The sequence below is a fragment of the Leucopleurus acutus genome (assembly GCF_964270905.1).
Source record: "Leucopleurus acutus genome assembly, chromosome: 2".
Lineage (NCBI taxonomy): Eukaryota > Metazoa > Chordata > Mammalia > Artiodactyla > Delphinidae > Leucopleurus > Leucopleurus acutus.
In genome coordinates, this window is record NC_139143.1 from 148,810,542 (window position 1) to 148,822,590 (window position 12,049).

General features: G+C 56.6%; 1 protein-coding gene across 3 annotated transcripts in view; it reads left to right on the forward strand.

The window, feature by feature from the left end:
* GLIS1 (GLIS family zinc finger 1) overlaps nt 1-11,821 on the forward strand; it is a gene marked incomplete at both ends in the record, with an annotated part of 229,254 nt that extends 217,433 nt beyond the window's left edge. For 2 of the 3 annotated variants that reach the window (XM_082832337.1, XM_082832335.1), the window contains 4 exons: nt 3,401-3,557; nt 8,346-8,524; nt 9,023-9,190; nt 11,664-11,821. In XM_082832337.1, coding sequence (XP_082688463.1) covers nt 3,401-3,557; nt 8,346-8,524; nt 9,023-9,190; nt 11,664-11,821 — 662 coding nt within the window. The remainder of the gene's footprint in view (nt 1-3,400; nt 3,558-8,345; nt 8,525-9,022; nt 9,191-11,663) is intronic. The other variant, XM_082832336.1, reaches the window with a different exon arrangement.
* Between the last annotated feature and the right edge of the window lie 228 nt (nt 11,822-12,049).

The window sequence follows — 12,049 nt, forward strand, 5'->3', positions numbered from 1 at the left end:
CTTGTCCCAGGGACAGCAGTCGGAACCAGCAACAACCATCTCTTGAGCACCTGCTTGGGCCGGTCACTTTACAAACATCATCTCATCCAGTCACCAGTGAGCCCATGCTGCAGATGAGAAGTGAAGTCACTGAGGCAGCATCGTGGATGGGAAGGGCACGGGGGTAATACCAAGCCTGCCCAGGGCTGCTCCGACAATGCGTGAGGGGTGTCTCCCTGCCCCATCCCACACCTGCTGTGGCAACAGATGGGACTGTGGATGTGATCCCTTATATGAACCCATGTGACTGAGAATTTTATCCTTATTTTTGTGTCTCATGGTGAAGGAGAAGAGTAACTATTTACTCATCCATCTCCTAATAATGCAACAGCCAACATTTATTGAATATGTGCTGCCAGGAGCCGTTCTAGAGCCTATACATACTAACATAATCCTCACGTCAGCCTCAGAAAGTACATGCTCGTGTGCTCTTTCTTTTCCAGGTGAGGAAACTGAGGTCTTGAGAGCTTAAGTAACTTTCTGCTGAGGTTCCACAACCAGTAAATGGCAGAGGCCAATTTCAACCCAGGCCATCTGGCTGCAGCCTGTGCCCTTAACCAAACCGTCTGCTGCCTCCCTGCTGCCAATGCTACACCTCGCCATACTGAGCACCTACTGTGTGCCAGGCTCTGTTCTAGTCCCTGTCCTTGAGCTGCTTCCAGCACAGTGGGGAGAAAAGGACCAGCCGGGCAAACCCAGGAGTCCTGGGTCCCCCTGGGATTCGGCCGTCAGGTTCTTCTGCAGACCCTACAGCAGATAGATGCCTGAGGCACGGTTGGGAACAGATGTTGGGGCCAGAGGTTAAGTGCTCACGGCTGGTGATTGATGACAATGCTTTACAGGCTGAAGTGGTATGTTCTGGGGAGAGAACGGGCGGGCCCCATGTCCACATACTCAGCCGCCTACCGTGTGTTCATCCTCAGGGGGCTGTACAGAGAGGGACCTGGCCCAGGCAGGGCAAAGGCAGGGGGAATGGCACAGATTCGATGAGTATGGACAGAAGAGTCCAGAACAGAGGGGTGAGGTTAGGGAGGGGCTGGTGAGGGCGGCCTCAAATCTTCATTTGTCTGACTATAGGAAGCTCCCTCTAGCTTGTCTCTCACCAGGGAGGACCAGCTCTCTTTACAGGAAACCCCTGGCAGGGTCAGCTGACCCTGGTAACGTGATGGGCAGTAGGACATGAGAAGCATGAGGTCAGCACGGCTGAGGGAGAGGGAACAGGATTTATCAGGATTCTAGGCCTTCCCAGCTGTCAGACTCCCAAATGGGTTCAAGAAGGCAGGTGCGGAGGTGCCGTAGAGAGCGGTGAGCGGAGCAGGCCGTGAGCAGCGCTGAGCGAGGCCCCATCCGCAGAACCCCGCTCCTGTGCCTTCCTGACCGAGCTGGGAGGGGTGTGTGGCTGAAGGAGACGGCCGATGGATGTTGCCCGTGGGAACAGAGGTCCCCGAGACGGAGCGGGAGGGACTGGGGCTGAGAGGCAGAGGCTCCCGAGAGCCCATTCAGAGCCTGGGTCTCACAGACAGCCCACAGTGAAGCCTGGACCAGAGCCCCCTAGCCAGACATCCAGGCTGCAGCCTGAGCTGGAGCCCCAGGCCATTTCCTGGGCCTGGCTCTACATGGACTTTCTCTTGGTATCACTTGGGAGGCCTGATTAGCTGCCCATTGCATGACTTGGGACAAATCACTGAAGTTCTTAAGACTGAGTTTCTTCATCTTAAAATGAGATCATATTATCTGCCCGATTGACAGTTGCTGAGATGCTTAAACTTGATACTGTGGAAAAAGAGCTTGACGTATAGTATATTCTTAATTAACTGTTGTTAATAATAGATTAGAATTTCACCTAATGTAACCCTTCCATAGGACGTCTGTTGCTCTAACTCCTGGCCAGGGGTTGCAAACCGTTTGGTCTATGACCTGTGCGGTGCCACAGTCCCCTACCGTAAACCCTGCCAGTTCATTTACTTTGCTCCCTGCCGTGCCACCTAAGGCACTGAGCTTGCAGTCCCTGCCGTAGCCCTGCTCAGTTCCTGGTAGTAGTTCCCTGACTTGCAGGCCTGGGACGGGCTAGCCTTAGAACCACCTAAGAAGGTAAACGTTCCTCCTTTACTGCATCCATGGAAAGAGTGTGGTGTGTTCTCAGATGGTCCTCATGAGGTGCTAAGAACACTGGGTCTGGATCCACGATGACCAGAGTGATATTCGAAATGTAGCAGCTGACAGTCAGAGTGGACACTGCATCAGCGCAGCTTGGGGCACAGCCCCCAGGTCCACAGAGTCCTCCCAGGGCATCAACTTGATGAACTGATTTCTGGGAAAATGACGTCAATTTCTATTAATATTCAAATAAACATGGCCAGATTAAAGAAGGGGTGCAAAATTGGCCTCATTTTTTTTTTCAGATGAAATAGGGAATGTCAAAACTTGCAGCCTTTGCTGTGACCTTCTCAGGCTCTAGTCCCAGAGTTGGGGTTCATTCTCCCATCTAATTGGGGTTCCTTGGTGAAGGCATTTGGTAACTACTCTCAGACCCTCAGTTGGGACCCTGGACTGACTGGTGTCCCCCATTTGATTCACTAGCCCACCTGTCTTCTTAATAAGGGTAAGACCCTTGAGAGTAAAAGGTGATAAAAGGTGGTACCACCCTGCAGGTGTCTTCTAGAGGTTTAGAATCTGAGACTAGAGCGTGGCTGACACCTCTCCTTGGTCAGGACCCTTGTGCAGTGTACAGCCTACGTAGCCATCTGTGGTATCCCTTCTCCCAAGTCTCCCAGGCCAGCCTGCCATCCAGCTAGCGTAGTCATCCTCTCTCTAGAACCCCTCACAGCAGACATCCCGACACTGCTTGCACATCTCTGGGGTTGGGTAGTTAATTTTCTCCAAAGGCAGCCTGTGACCCTACAGCAGCTCTGCCTATTAGAAGGAACGGCCAGGCCTGGAGCTAGAGTCTGCGTCTCTCAAACTTCTCTTCATTCCAGGGTCTCTGTCTACTGGGGCTACACCGAGCAAGGCCCTTCTTTCCCAGAACAGCCCCAGAGGTTTGAGGCAGCCTGCTCCATTCAACACCCCTCTGCCCCAGTAAACACACATGTGCACACACACAGCCCGACCACCCCCTGCCTCTGACAGCCCCTGTCAGTCCACCTCTGCTCTCAGCACAGACCTCAGCCCCGCACACAACCCTTCAGCTATAGCATGAACAGAGCATCTCCCCCGTTTGGGCCCCTAACCTTCTATGAATACAACCTCGCTGGTTTCCCTTCTTGTCTTTCTCTCTCCGCAGGCACACAGCTTCTGGGGCATCCACAGCCATCTCTAGGGAGTGGCCGAAGCCCAGTGATATTTGTTTGCTTCCCTGCAGGCGTGTATCCTGGCTCCATCACCCCCCATAACGGGCTCGCATCAAGCATCCTGCCCCCTATGCACGATGTCCCTTCCAGGCACCACCCACTGGACGCCACCACCAGTTCCCACCACCATCTGTCGCCTCTGCCCACGGCTGAGAGCACCAGGGATGGGTATGTACAGCAAGCCAGTCCTCCTCCGGGACAGCAGGTGGGCACCTGCACGGGCAGCAGGTGAGGGCAGGCGTCCCGCACACTCAGTGGTCGTTACTAATAATGAAAATAGCCAGCATTTATGCAGCACCTACAGGTACTGCGCTCTGTACCAAATACTCGCCGTGCACGATTTCATCAGTGCCTCACAGTAACCCTACCAGGTGGATGATATCAGTACGGGGCTTCTCGGTGCCTCACCTCGTGCCCCTTCCACTCCCTGGGGGGGCGGCCCTGGGAAGATGCTGCATCCCCACCCGACCCTGCATTCTGGGCTTCCACAGCCAGGCCTCCTTGGGAGCCTCACCCTGACTTCTCTTTGGCTTGCACCGTGTATTTGGTGAGCAGACTGCCCACTGCCCGCTCCAGAGAGGCCCGCCTGGTCTCGTCCCCACTTCTGGCCGATGCAGCTGTGACCGTTGGCCGGCCCGCCAGGGCTGTCCAGAAGCCCTTTCTGCAGGATCACTGCAGGAAGGGGGCCTCTTTCTGCATTCAGGGTGGTTCCCACTGTGGCCATTTAATTGGCTGGAAACGAGGAATGTGCTAACTGCTGGCCCCTAATGCTTCAGAAATCTGTTTTCCTTGCAAATGGGCAGAGGGAAGCCTCACAGCCCTACCGCCTGCCCTCCCTGCCACTTTTGCTTGCTCAAAACTTGTCCCCCAAGTTTGACTTGATCAAACTCGTCCCCCAAGGCCTGTTCCCATCACCTTCCTCCTCCCCTGCCCTTCCTTCTCAAGGCTGCAGCCGTGGCCTGCCTGTGCGAGGGGCCACCAGCCTGAGTTCATTACCAAATTCGCTGTCCAGGGCTCCTCTCGCTACTCCCTCATCCGTTCGTTCAGTGTCCAGTTATTGAGCCCCTGTTGAGGGCAGGGCCCTGGGCCTGGTGCTGGGGCCACTGCTGCCCCCAGCCAGCCCTGGTGAAGCTCCCTGTGATAGACCTACAGGGATTGAGGACGTGGGGCAAGTGCCCTCAGGGAAGAAAGCAGGAGGGGCTGTGGAAGCCCAGAGAAGAGCCCAGTGTGGTGGAGGAGGATGTCAGGGAAGGCTTCCTGGAGGTGGTGTTAAGCCGGGCCTCCAAGGTTAAGTAGGAGCTGGCCGAGTGGAGAGATTGGGAGGATAGAGCAGCCAGAGCGTGGGCAGGTGTGGTGAGAGCTTGGTGTGTTCTGAGAAGCCTGAACCTTCGTGTGGGGTGATAGGCTCAGGAGAGCGGCCACCAGGCCATATCACGGGGCCTGTGACAGGACTCTGTCTGAAGGGTGTTGAGCAGTGAGCAGGTCAGGTTTGGGGATGAGAAGACACAGCCTGCAGTGTGGGGCTGGACTGCATCGTCCAAGGTGGGTGGATGGCAGCCTGAGCCAGCACCTGTGGGAGAGAGGAGGAACGCTCGGAAGACACGAGTGCCATGGAATGAGCAGGACTTGAGGACACTCTGGCTGGGTGGGGAGAGGAAGGCTGGTCAGAGATGAACCCCTGGGTGAGCAGGGAAGGCTGGCTATGAGTAGGGGAAGAGCCACAAAGAGGCAGCATGATGGAGTGCAAAGGGGGACCCAGAAAACCAAGCCCTCCCCGAGCCTCAGTTTCTTCTTCTGTAAAATGGGCATTAAAATACTCTCCTCTAGGAAGGTGGTGAGGATCAGCTACACATGCCTGACATTGTATGTGTCGCCTGGTACAGGTTCCTTGGACACTACCCCCCTGTCCCCCACCCACTGGCTCAGTCCACCTGTTCACCCACAGCCAGCCCCAAAACATCGCCAACCAAAGAAAAATAAACCAGAGTCCTTTCCCCTCTCAGGCCTGTGCACTCTGCTCCACCTCATTCGTCACCTCCCTGCCGCCTGCATAAGTGCCCATCAAGAATTCCTGCAGCGAGAGGCAGAGTGATGACAGGACGGAGACAGGACCCCAGGCCCGCTCGGTCACCTGTACCTGCAGAAGCAACGGGCAAGCCATCCCCACCAGCCAGGTGCCCAGGCTCCCCTGGGCTGCCCGAGAGAAAGGCCCTCACGCCTGACACCAGGCCCAGGCCCAGCTTGAATGGGTTTCTTTTTTCAGCCCCTGAGAAGAGGCGAGGAAGGGGGGAAGGCCTTCAGCCTCCCCTTCCTGCCAAAGTCAACATGGAAGGCCACTCGCAGCTCCCTGGTGGTTTGCTGGGACGTTAAATAGCTTGACAGAATTATCTGATTCACTCAAAAATATGCTAAGAGGGCCTGACTTCATGACCAGATTTGTTTACCCTGGCCCAGAGAAGACGCTCAATAGGGTGGTTTTTTCTCCCCGGCCCTGTACGAGGTATGAAGCCCTCGTCTGCCAGGCCAGTGAGGTTTTATATTAATTTTTATAGGTTCCAATTGAAGCAAAAATATTTGATTTAGGGATCATTTGCATGGCTCAGAAGAGGAGCTCCAGATGATCTTTCTTCCTTTTAAAGGGTTCAGGTAGAGCAGTAGAACCTCAACCTTCACGTCTGCTGAGGGGAGAGTCGTGTTCTGTTTAATTTCACTGGCTGTGAAGGTGGCAAACGGGAATTTACGGCAGGTTGGAGACAGGAGAAACAAACTTTGAAAATGTATGTTTTTCCCCCTTCGGATCTGGTTCTCCTTAAGTCTGCAGTGCTGTTAATCTCTGGATTTTGTAGCTGAGTGATTCAGAAGCCCGTTTGTTAGTATTTATCAGCTGTTTGCTATGTGCCAGGCCCGGTGCTGAGCAGGGAGTAACGGAGAGGACCAGGCCCGGCCCTCCCCGCAGGGGCTCCCAGGGGAGGGGACTGACAGGAAGTCGGGGAAGAACTGGGCTGTGGGTGCCAGGATGGGGTGGGCATAAGACAGGAGGGTACCACCCAGCAGGCTGGAAGGAGGAAGGCCCACCCTCCTGGCCACACCTGGACCCAGCCTCAGCGGAGAGAACTGGTTACGAGGACCCATGGCTTGTGCACAGCCCTACACAGTCTATAGAGCACAACTGTAGACCACCTTGATGGCCCTGTGAGACAGGTCCAAAAATATACACGTTGATGATAATGACAATTAATTCGTGGAGTCTTGATGAGCGTCAGTTCATCAACTTACGGAGGCTGACGCGTACCTCCAGGGCCTTAGATGCTGGGCCTGGGGACCAGGGACCCGGCGTGGAAGCCCCTTTCTGCTGTCTTCAGCATACTCACACAGTGGTGGGGGTCCCAGACATGGGAATGATGACAGTGCAGTGTCATCACAGGGGCAGTGACAGAGGATGCCCAAGTGAGAGCACGTGGGGACCCTGCAGAGCTACAGACATGAAGCCCACCAACCTCTCCCCAAATCCTGCTCCCCTCAGAGAGAGGCACTGATCTGTCTGTTCACACCTCTTCATGTTGGAGGGTGGGCGGGGGTAACATGCCTAGCCTGGGAAGGTCACCTGGAGCTTCACCTGGAGCTGTGACATTGAGTTCATAGGCTATTCTAACATGAATGGTCCAACATAACCATTAATGCAAACAAGAAAGTAAAGACTCTGAGCCCTCACGCTCGTCCTCTTTCTGCAGAGCACATAAATGCTTCACAGGCGCTGAGCCTTCAGCCCAGTCCCCCTGACCCCAGGGTCATTTGGGTTCCTGTGAGCAGACCTCAGAGGCTTAAGAGGGCGGCAAGAGGAAGGAACCTGGCATACAGTGACATGAAGCCTAGTTAGACAGCCCACTGGGGCTCAGCTGGGTTCAGGGCGGCTGCACAGCTCTCAGCCGCTGCAGGCTCGTTTCAGAACGTGAGCTTCCAGAGAGTACAGGCTGAGGCCTACACCCCTTCAGACTGTGTACGAAGGGAGGCGGTGAGTCCCCCATCCCAGGATGTGTGCAAGTGGAGGAGAGATGGCCAGAGTTGGAGACGGAAGGTCCCTAAAAGTACACCATGCAGAGGACGAAAGGCCAATTTGGACACCAGATCTAAGTGTTAGTTTTCCTTCCTTTCACCTTGGTGATAATGCTGCTGTCACAGTGTGGCTAAGAATGTATCTGACGTCACACTGGGTGCTTTGTCTACGTTGCTTTACTTAATTTGATCCTCACCATAACCTATGGGGTCAGTGCTGTGTGGCTGGGACTAACTTGGGCAACCTCTCTGAGCCTTGGTTTTCTGATCTGTGAACATCTCTCACAAGGTCTGGAGCGAGGCAGAGGTTCAATGAGTGAATGGTGACTGTTAGTGCCTTGGAATGTTCTCCTGCTGAGAAACTGCCCCGGCTTTCAGTGGGGCTGTTCCTGGACTCATCCTGCTGGTGGCCAGAGCGGCTTGCACAGAGTTAGGGTATGGGGATCCAGCAGGGGTGGCTGGGATTTAGCCCTGGGTAAAGAGTTCCAGTGGAGTTGCAAGGTGGAGAACACAGCAACCCTGTGAGGAAACCAAGGCTCAGAGACATTAAGCATTTTGCCCAAAGTCACGTGGGCACTGAGAGCAGTTGGGGTTTTAAACAGTTTTGTTGACTCCAGAGGTTGTGGTTATAACCAGTGGTCTTGACTATCAGTCCTAAATACCAAATAGAAGCTTTTCTTTACTGGTTCCTTTGGACTCTAAAGCTTACAGGATTTTAAATTTTAATTCCGGTTTGAACATAATCAGAAATAAAAGCTTCCTCTTCTAACTGCACTGTTGTAAGTTAGAACAGGTCAGTGAGTGAGCTCACCGTTGCTGGAGGGGAACAAGAAGTGGCAGGCACGCCTGTGGCCCCCACATCCCCCAGAGCCCATCCTGCTAAGGGCTGTCTCTTCTCTCCAGGTTGGGACCCGGCCTCCTCTCGCCCATGGTCAGCCCACTGAAGGGGCTTGCGCCACCGCCGCTGCCACCGTCCTCCCAGAGCCATTCTCCAGGGGGCCAGTCCTTCCCCACGCTCCCCAGCAAGCCACCCTACCCACCCTTCCAGAGCCCTCCGCCCCAGCCTCTGCCCAGCCCGCAAGGTAAGCTCTGGCCAGGGGGCCCTCTCCATATGTACCCACCGATTCCACTCAGGCTGCCCGAGAGGCAGGAGACACTGGCCTGGGGGTGGCAGGTGGGTACTCGGAATGATGGCGGGCACTGAGGGCCACACTGGGAAAAGCCGGGAGGCGGGGCTGAGGAAGAGTTTGTTCCATCCACCAGGCATCAAAGGGAACAGCGTTCCCTTTGATGGCTGGGGGTGGGACTGGCCTGCTGCTTGGAGGAACCGTGAGAGATGGGGTATCTCGGAGCGGAAGTCGGGGGAGGGCCCACAGTCCCTTCTCCCCAAGCAGACCACCTCCCCCAACCCCATGCGGGGCAGGACCCCCCACGCCTCCTCCACCCTGGGGCTCTCTTCACTCATTCACACCCCCCATGCCCACAGGAGTGTGGGGGGCTGAGCACTGCAGTGGGGGACCGTCCCCTCCCTCCCTGGGCATCTTCCCTCTGAATGCAGCCCCCGCTGCCTCCCCCTGCAGGCTACCAGGGCAGTTTCCACTCCATCCAGAATTGCTTCCCTTATGGTGACTGCTACCGGTCAGCCGAGCAGGCCACCAGTGGGGACGGACTGGCCGGGGAGGCCCACGGTTTCAACCCCCTGCGGCCCAATGGCTACCATGGCCTCAGTGCACCTTTACCTGCCACAGGTAAGCCCACCTGCATGCCTCCTTTCCGTTCCTGTGCCGCGTGCTTCGGGCGTATCGTCCCACAGCCTTGGGACGGCCCTGTGAGGGAGGGTCATCCCCACTTTACAGAGGCGGAGCTAAAGGCGCAGGGAGGTCCCAGGACCCCACAGAGTGGGGATTTGCACACTGCCTGACCCCAGCCTCAGTGTTCCTTCCACACTCTCACACAGAGAAGAATCAGACTAGGATCTCCCCGTCTAGCTGATGCGTCCCTTTAAATATTTATTGAGCACCTACTGTGTGCCAGGCACAGTTGTAAACTCTGAGAATACAGCAGGGAATGAGACAAATATTGATCCCTATCTAACAGATGAGGGAACCGAGGTCCACAGAGGCCACACTGTAGGAAGAGACAGAGCCTAGAGGTTGTGCTTGTTCCTTATGCTGCATCTGTGTCCCCCTCAGGGCCCTGGGCCTTCCTCGAGTAATGCCCCCAGCTGGGGTGGAGAACCCAGTGAGAGGGGAGGGCTGCGCACAGCCCGAGTGGAGGTCTCAGACCCCAGGGCCAGGCCTGGTCAGAGCGGGGGCATCAGATGGGTGGTACCGGAAGTCCCCAAGCCAAGCCCACCCCAGATCAGCCTCGGGGCTCAGCTCTAGCCGGAAGCTGCAAGGCCTGGGCAGGATGGTGGGGCCCCGGACAAAGGGGAGCCTGAGACCCTTCCTGGAGGCCCGTTGGGCAGCTCTGGGTGTGTGCAGCTGGGGGGGAGGGATAAGGACCAGGGACAAGCACCAAGGCCACAGCCAAGCACACACAAACCTGTGGGTCACCTGCGTGCGGACCCGTGTGTTCCTGCTCACACACACGCTCCAGGTCTGTGCATGTCTTCTTTCTACACGTGTTTGTGGGGCACGTCTTTGTGGCCATGTGCATGCGTGTGCATGCAGGGCCAGCACGGTGGGTTCCTGGTAGTGTGAGCCCCCCGTGTGTGTAAGGAGTTTGGTGGCACGTGTGTTGTGTCTGCAAACATGTGCTCCACATCGTGCCTGTGCTGATGTTCATGCCGTGTCCGTGCACACGTGTGTCCTCCTCCTGTGTGTACACGTGTGTCCTCCTCCTGTGATTCCCCTCTGTGTGTGTACACGTGTGTGTGCGTGATTGTGTATTAGCATGTTTGGGCCATTTCATGTGAGCATGCTTGTGTGCAGGTGTGTGCCTGTGTGCTCGGGCACAGTGTACATATCTCTGTGAGTGGACATGCGTCACACGCATGCGTGAGAGGCAGATGTGACCCTGACCACAGGCCCGCGGGGGGCGGGGGGCGTGTTCCGTGTTTGCTTGCACGTGGGTTGGTGTGTGATTAGGCACCTGCCGCCGCCGTCTCCAGCGCCGCCAGCTCTCGCCACCCCAGCCTCCCCCGGCCCTATCCAACTCTAGGTGGGATTTTCTTGGTTCAGCAGCAAGACCTGAAATAAATAGCTCTGAGGGGGGGCGAGAGGCAACTTCCGTGCCCCCACATCTGGGTAGGGGGTTCTTTTGGCCTCCCGTCTCCCTTGCTGTCTGGGTGGCAGCCCAGCCTCCAGTGCCTTTGCCCACACCTCCTCTGCCAGGCTGAGAGCAGACTCACAGGATTGAATCCGGACCAACAAGGTAGGGCCGTGGGGCCTCAGGATTAGTTCGATCTGATCCCATTGCACAGACAGGAAGACTGAGACCCATCTGTCTCAGGTTATACAGATTCATGACAGCAGCTCAGGGGCAGAGTCCTTAGGGCAGGGAGTGGATAAGATGACCTCTCTAGGCCCCTTCTAGGTTTCAGGCCCCCACCCCAGAGACAGTGTGTCCAATGGAAGAGCCAGGTGTCTCGGGGCCAGGTGGACCTGGGTTCAAATCCCAGCTCCCCTGCTTACTATGACCTGGGGCAAGGAGCTTGCCTTCTCTGAGCCTGTCTTCTCACCTGTAAAATGGGATAATGAATCCCACCTCATAGGATTGTTGTGAAGCTTAAGTGAGACAAGATTTAAATGAGCTTTTGGTAAACGCCCAATGAGTGCTGGCCCCCTTCTTTGGGTTTCTTGTGTCTGCTGGGGCAGAGGAACCTGAAAGGGTGGCAGTGGGCTGGGGTCCTTCTGCCAGGAGAAAACCAGCCCTTGAGGGCTAGAGCTGTGATGTTCCCACCTCGACCTCCCCTTCCTCCCCACATTCTGCACCACAGTCCAGCACTGGGTGATGGACTGCCCCACGCCAGCCCTCGCCTCTCTCCCCAACTGCCCTGGGCCCCTTGGGGGTACAAGGCCTAGGGAGCCTCCTCCCAAGCCCCCGCCCCCCCCCCACCAGCTCCCCCATCTGGAAGAGCAGAGGTCTCAGAGCACCCTGCTGAGGGGAAACCGTGACGAGGGACCCTGGGCAGGAGGGTGGGGTCTGGGAGCTGGGAAAAGATGACAAGGCATGGCCCTTGAGTTCTCCAGTCTGGACCCTGTTCCCCTACACCCACAGGCTACGAGGCCCTGGCCGAGGCCCCGTGCCCCACAGTGCTGCCACCACAGCCGTCGGAAGACGTCGTGTCCAGCGGCCCCGAGGACTGCGGCTTCTTCCCCAACGGGGCCTTTGACCACTGCCTGAGTCACATCCCCTCCATCTACACAGACACCTGAAGGAATGCCTCCCACACCTGCCTGACCTCCACCGCAGACGCTCTCTTGCCCACCCCGTCGTCTGTTCCCACCTTCGGGGCACCCAGCCCGAGCAGCCAGGCCACTGCTCCGCAGAACGCAGGGTGCCTGGTCTGCGGCAGCTGCACAGCGCTGGCCGGGAGTGAGCCTCTGAGCCTGAGCCAGGTGCTCAGAGGTGCCCTTCAGGATCTGTGACCTGTGGCATCCCTT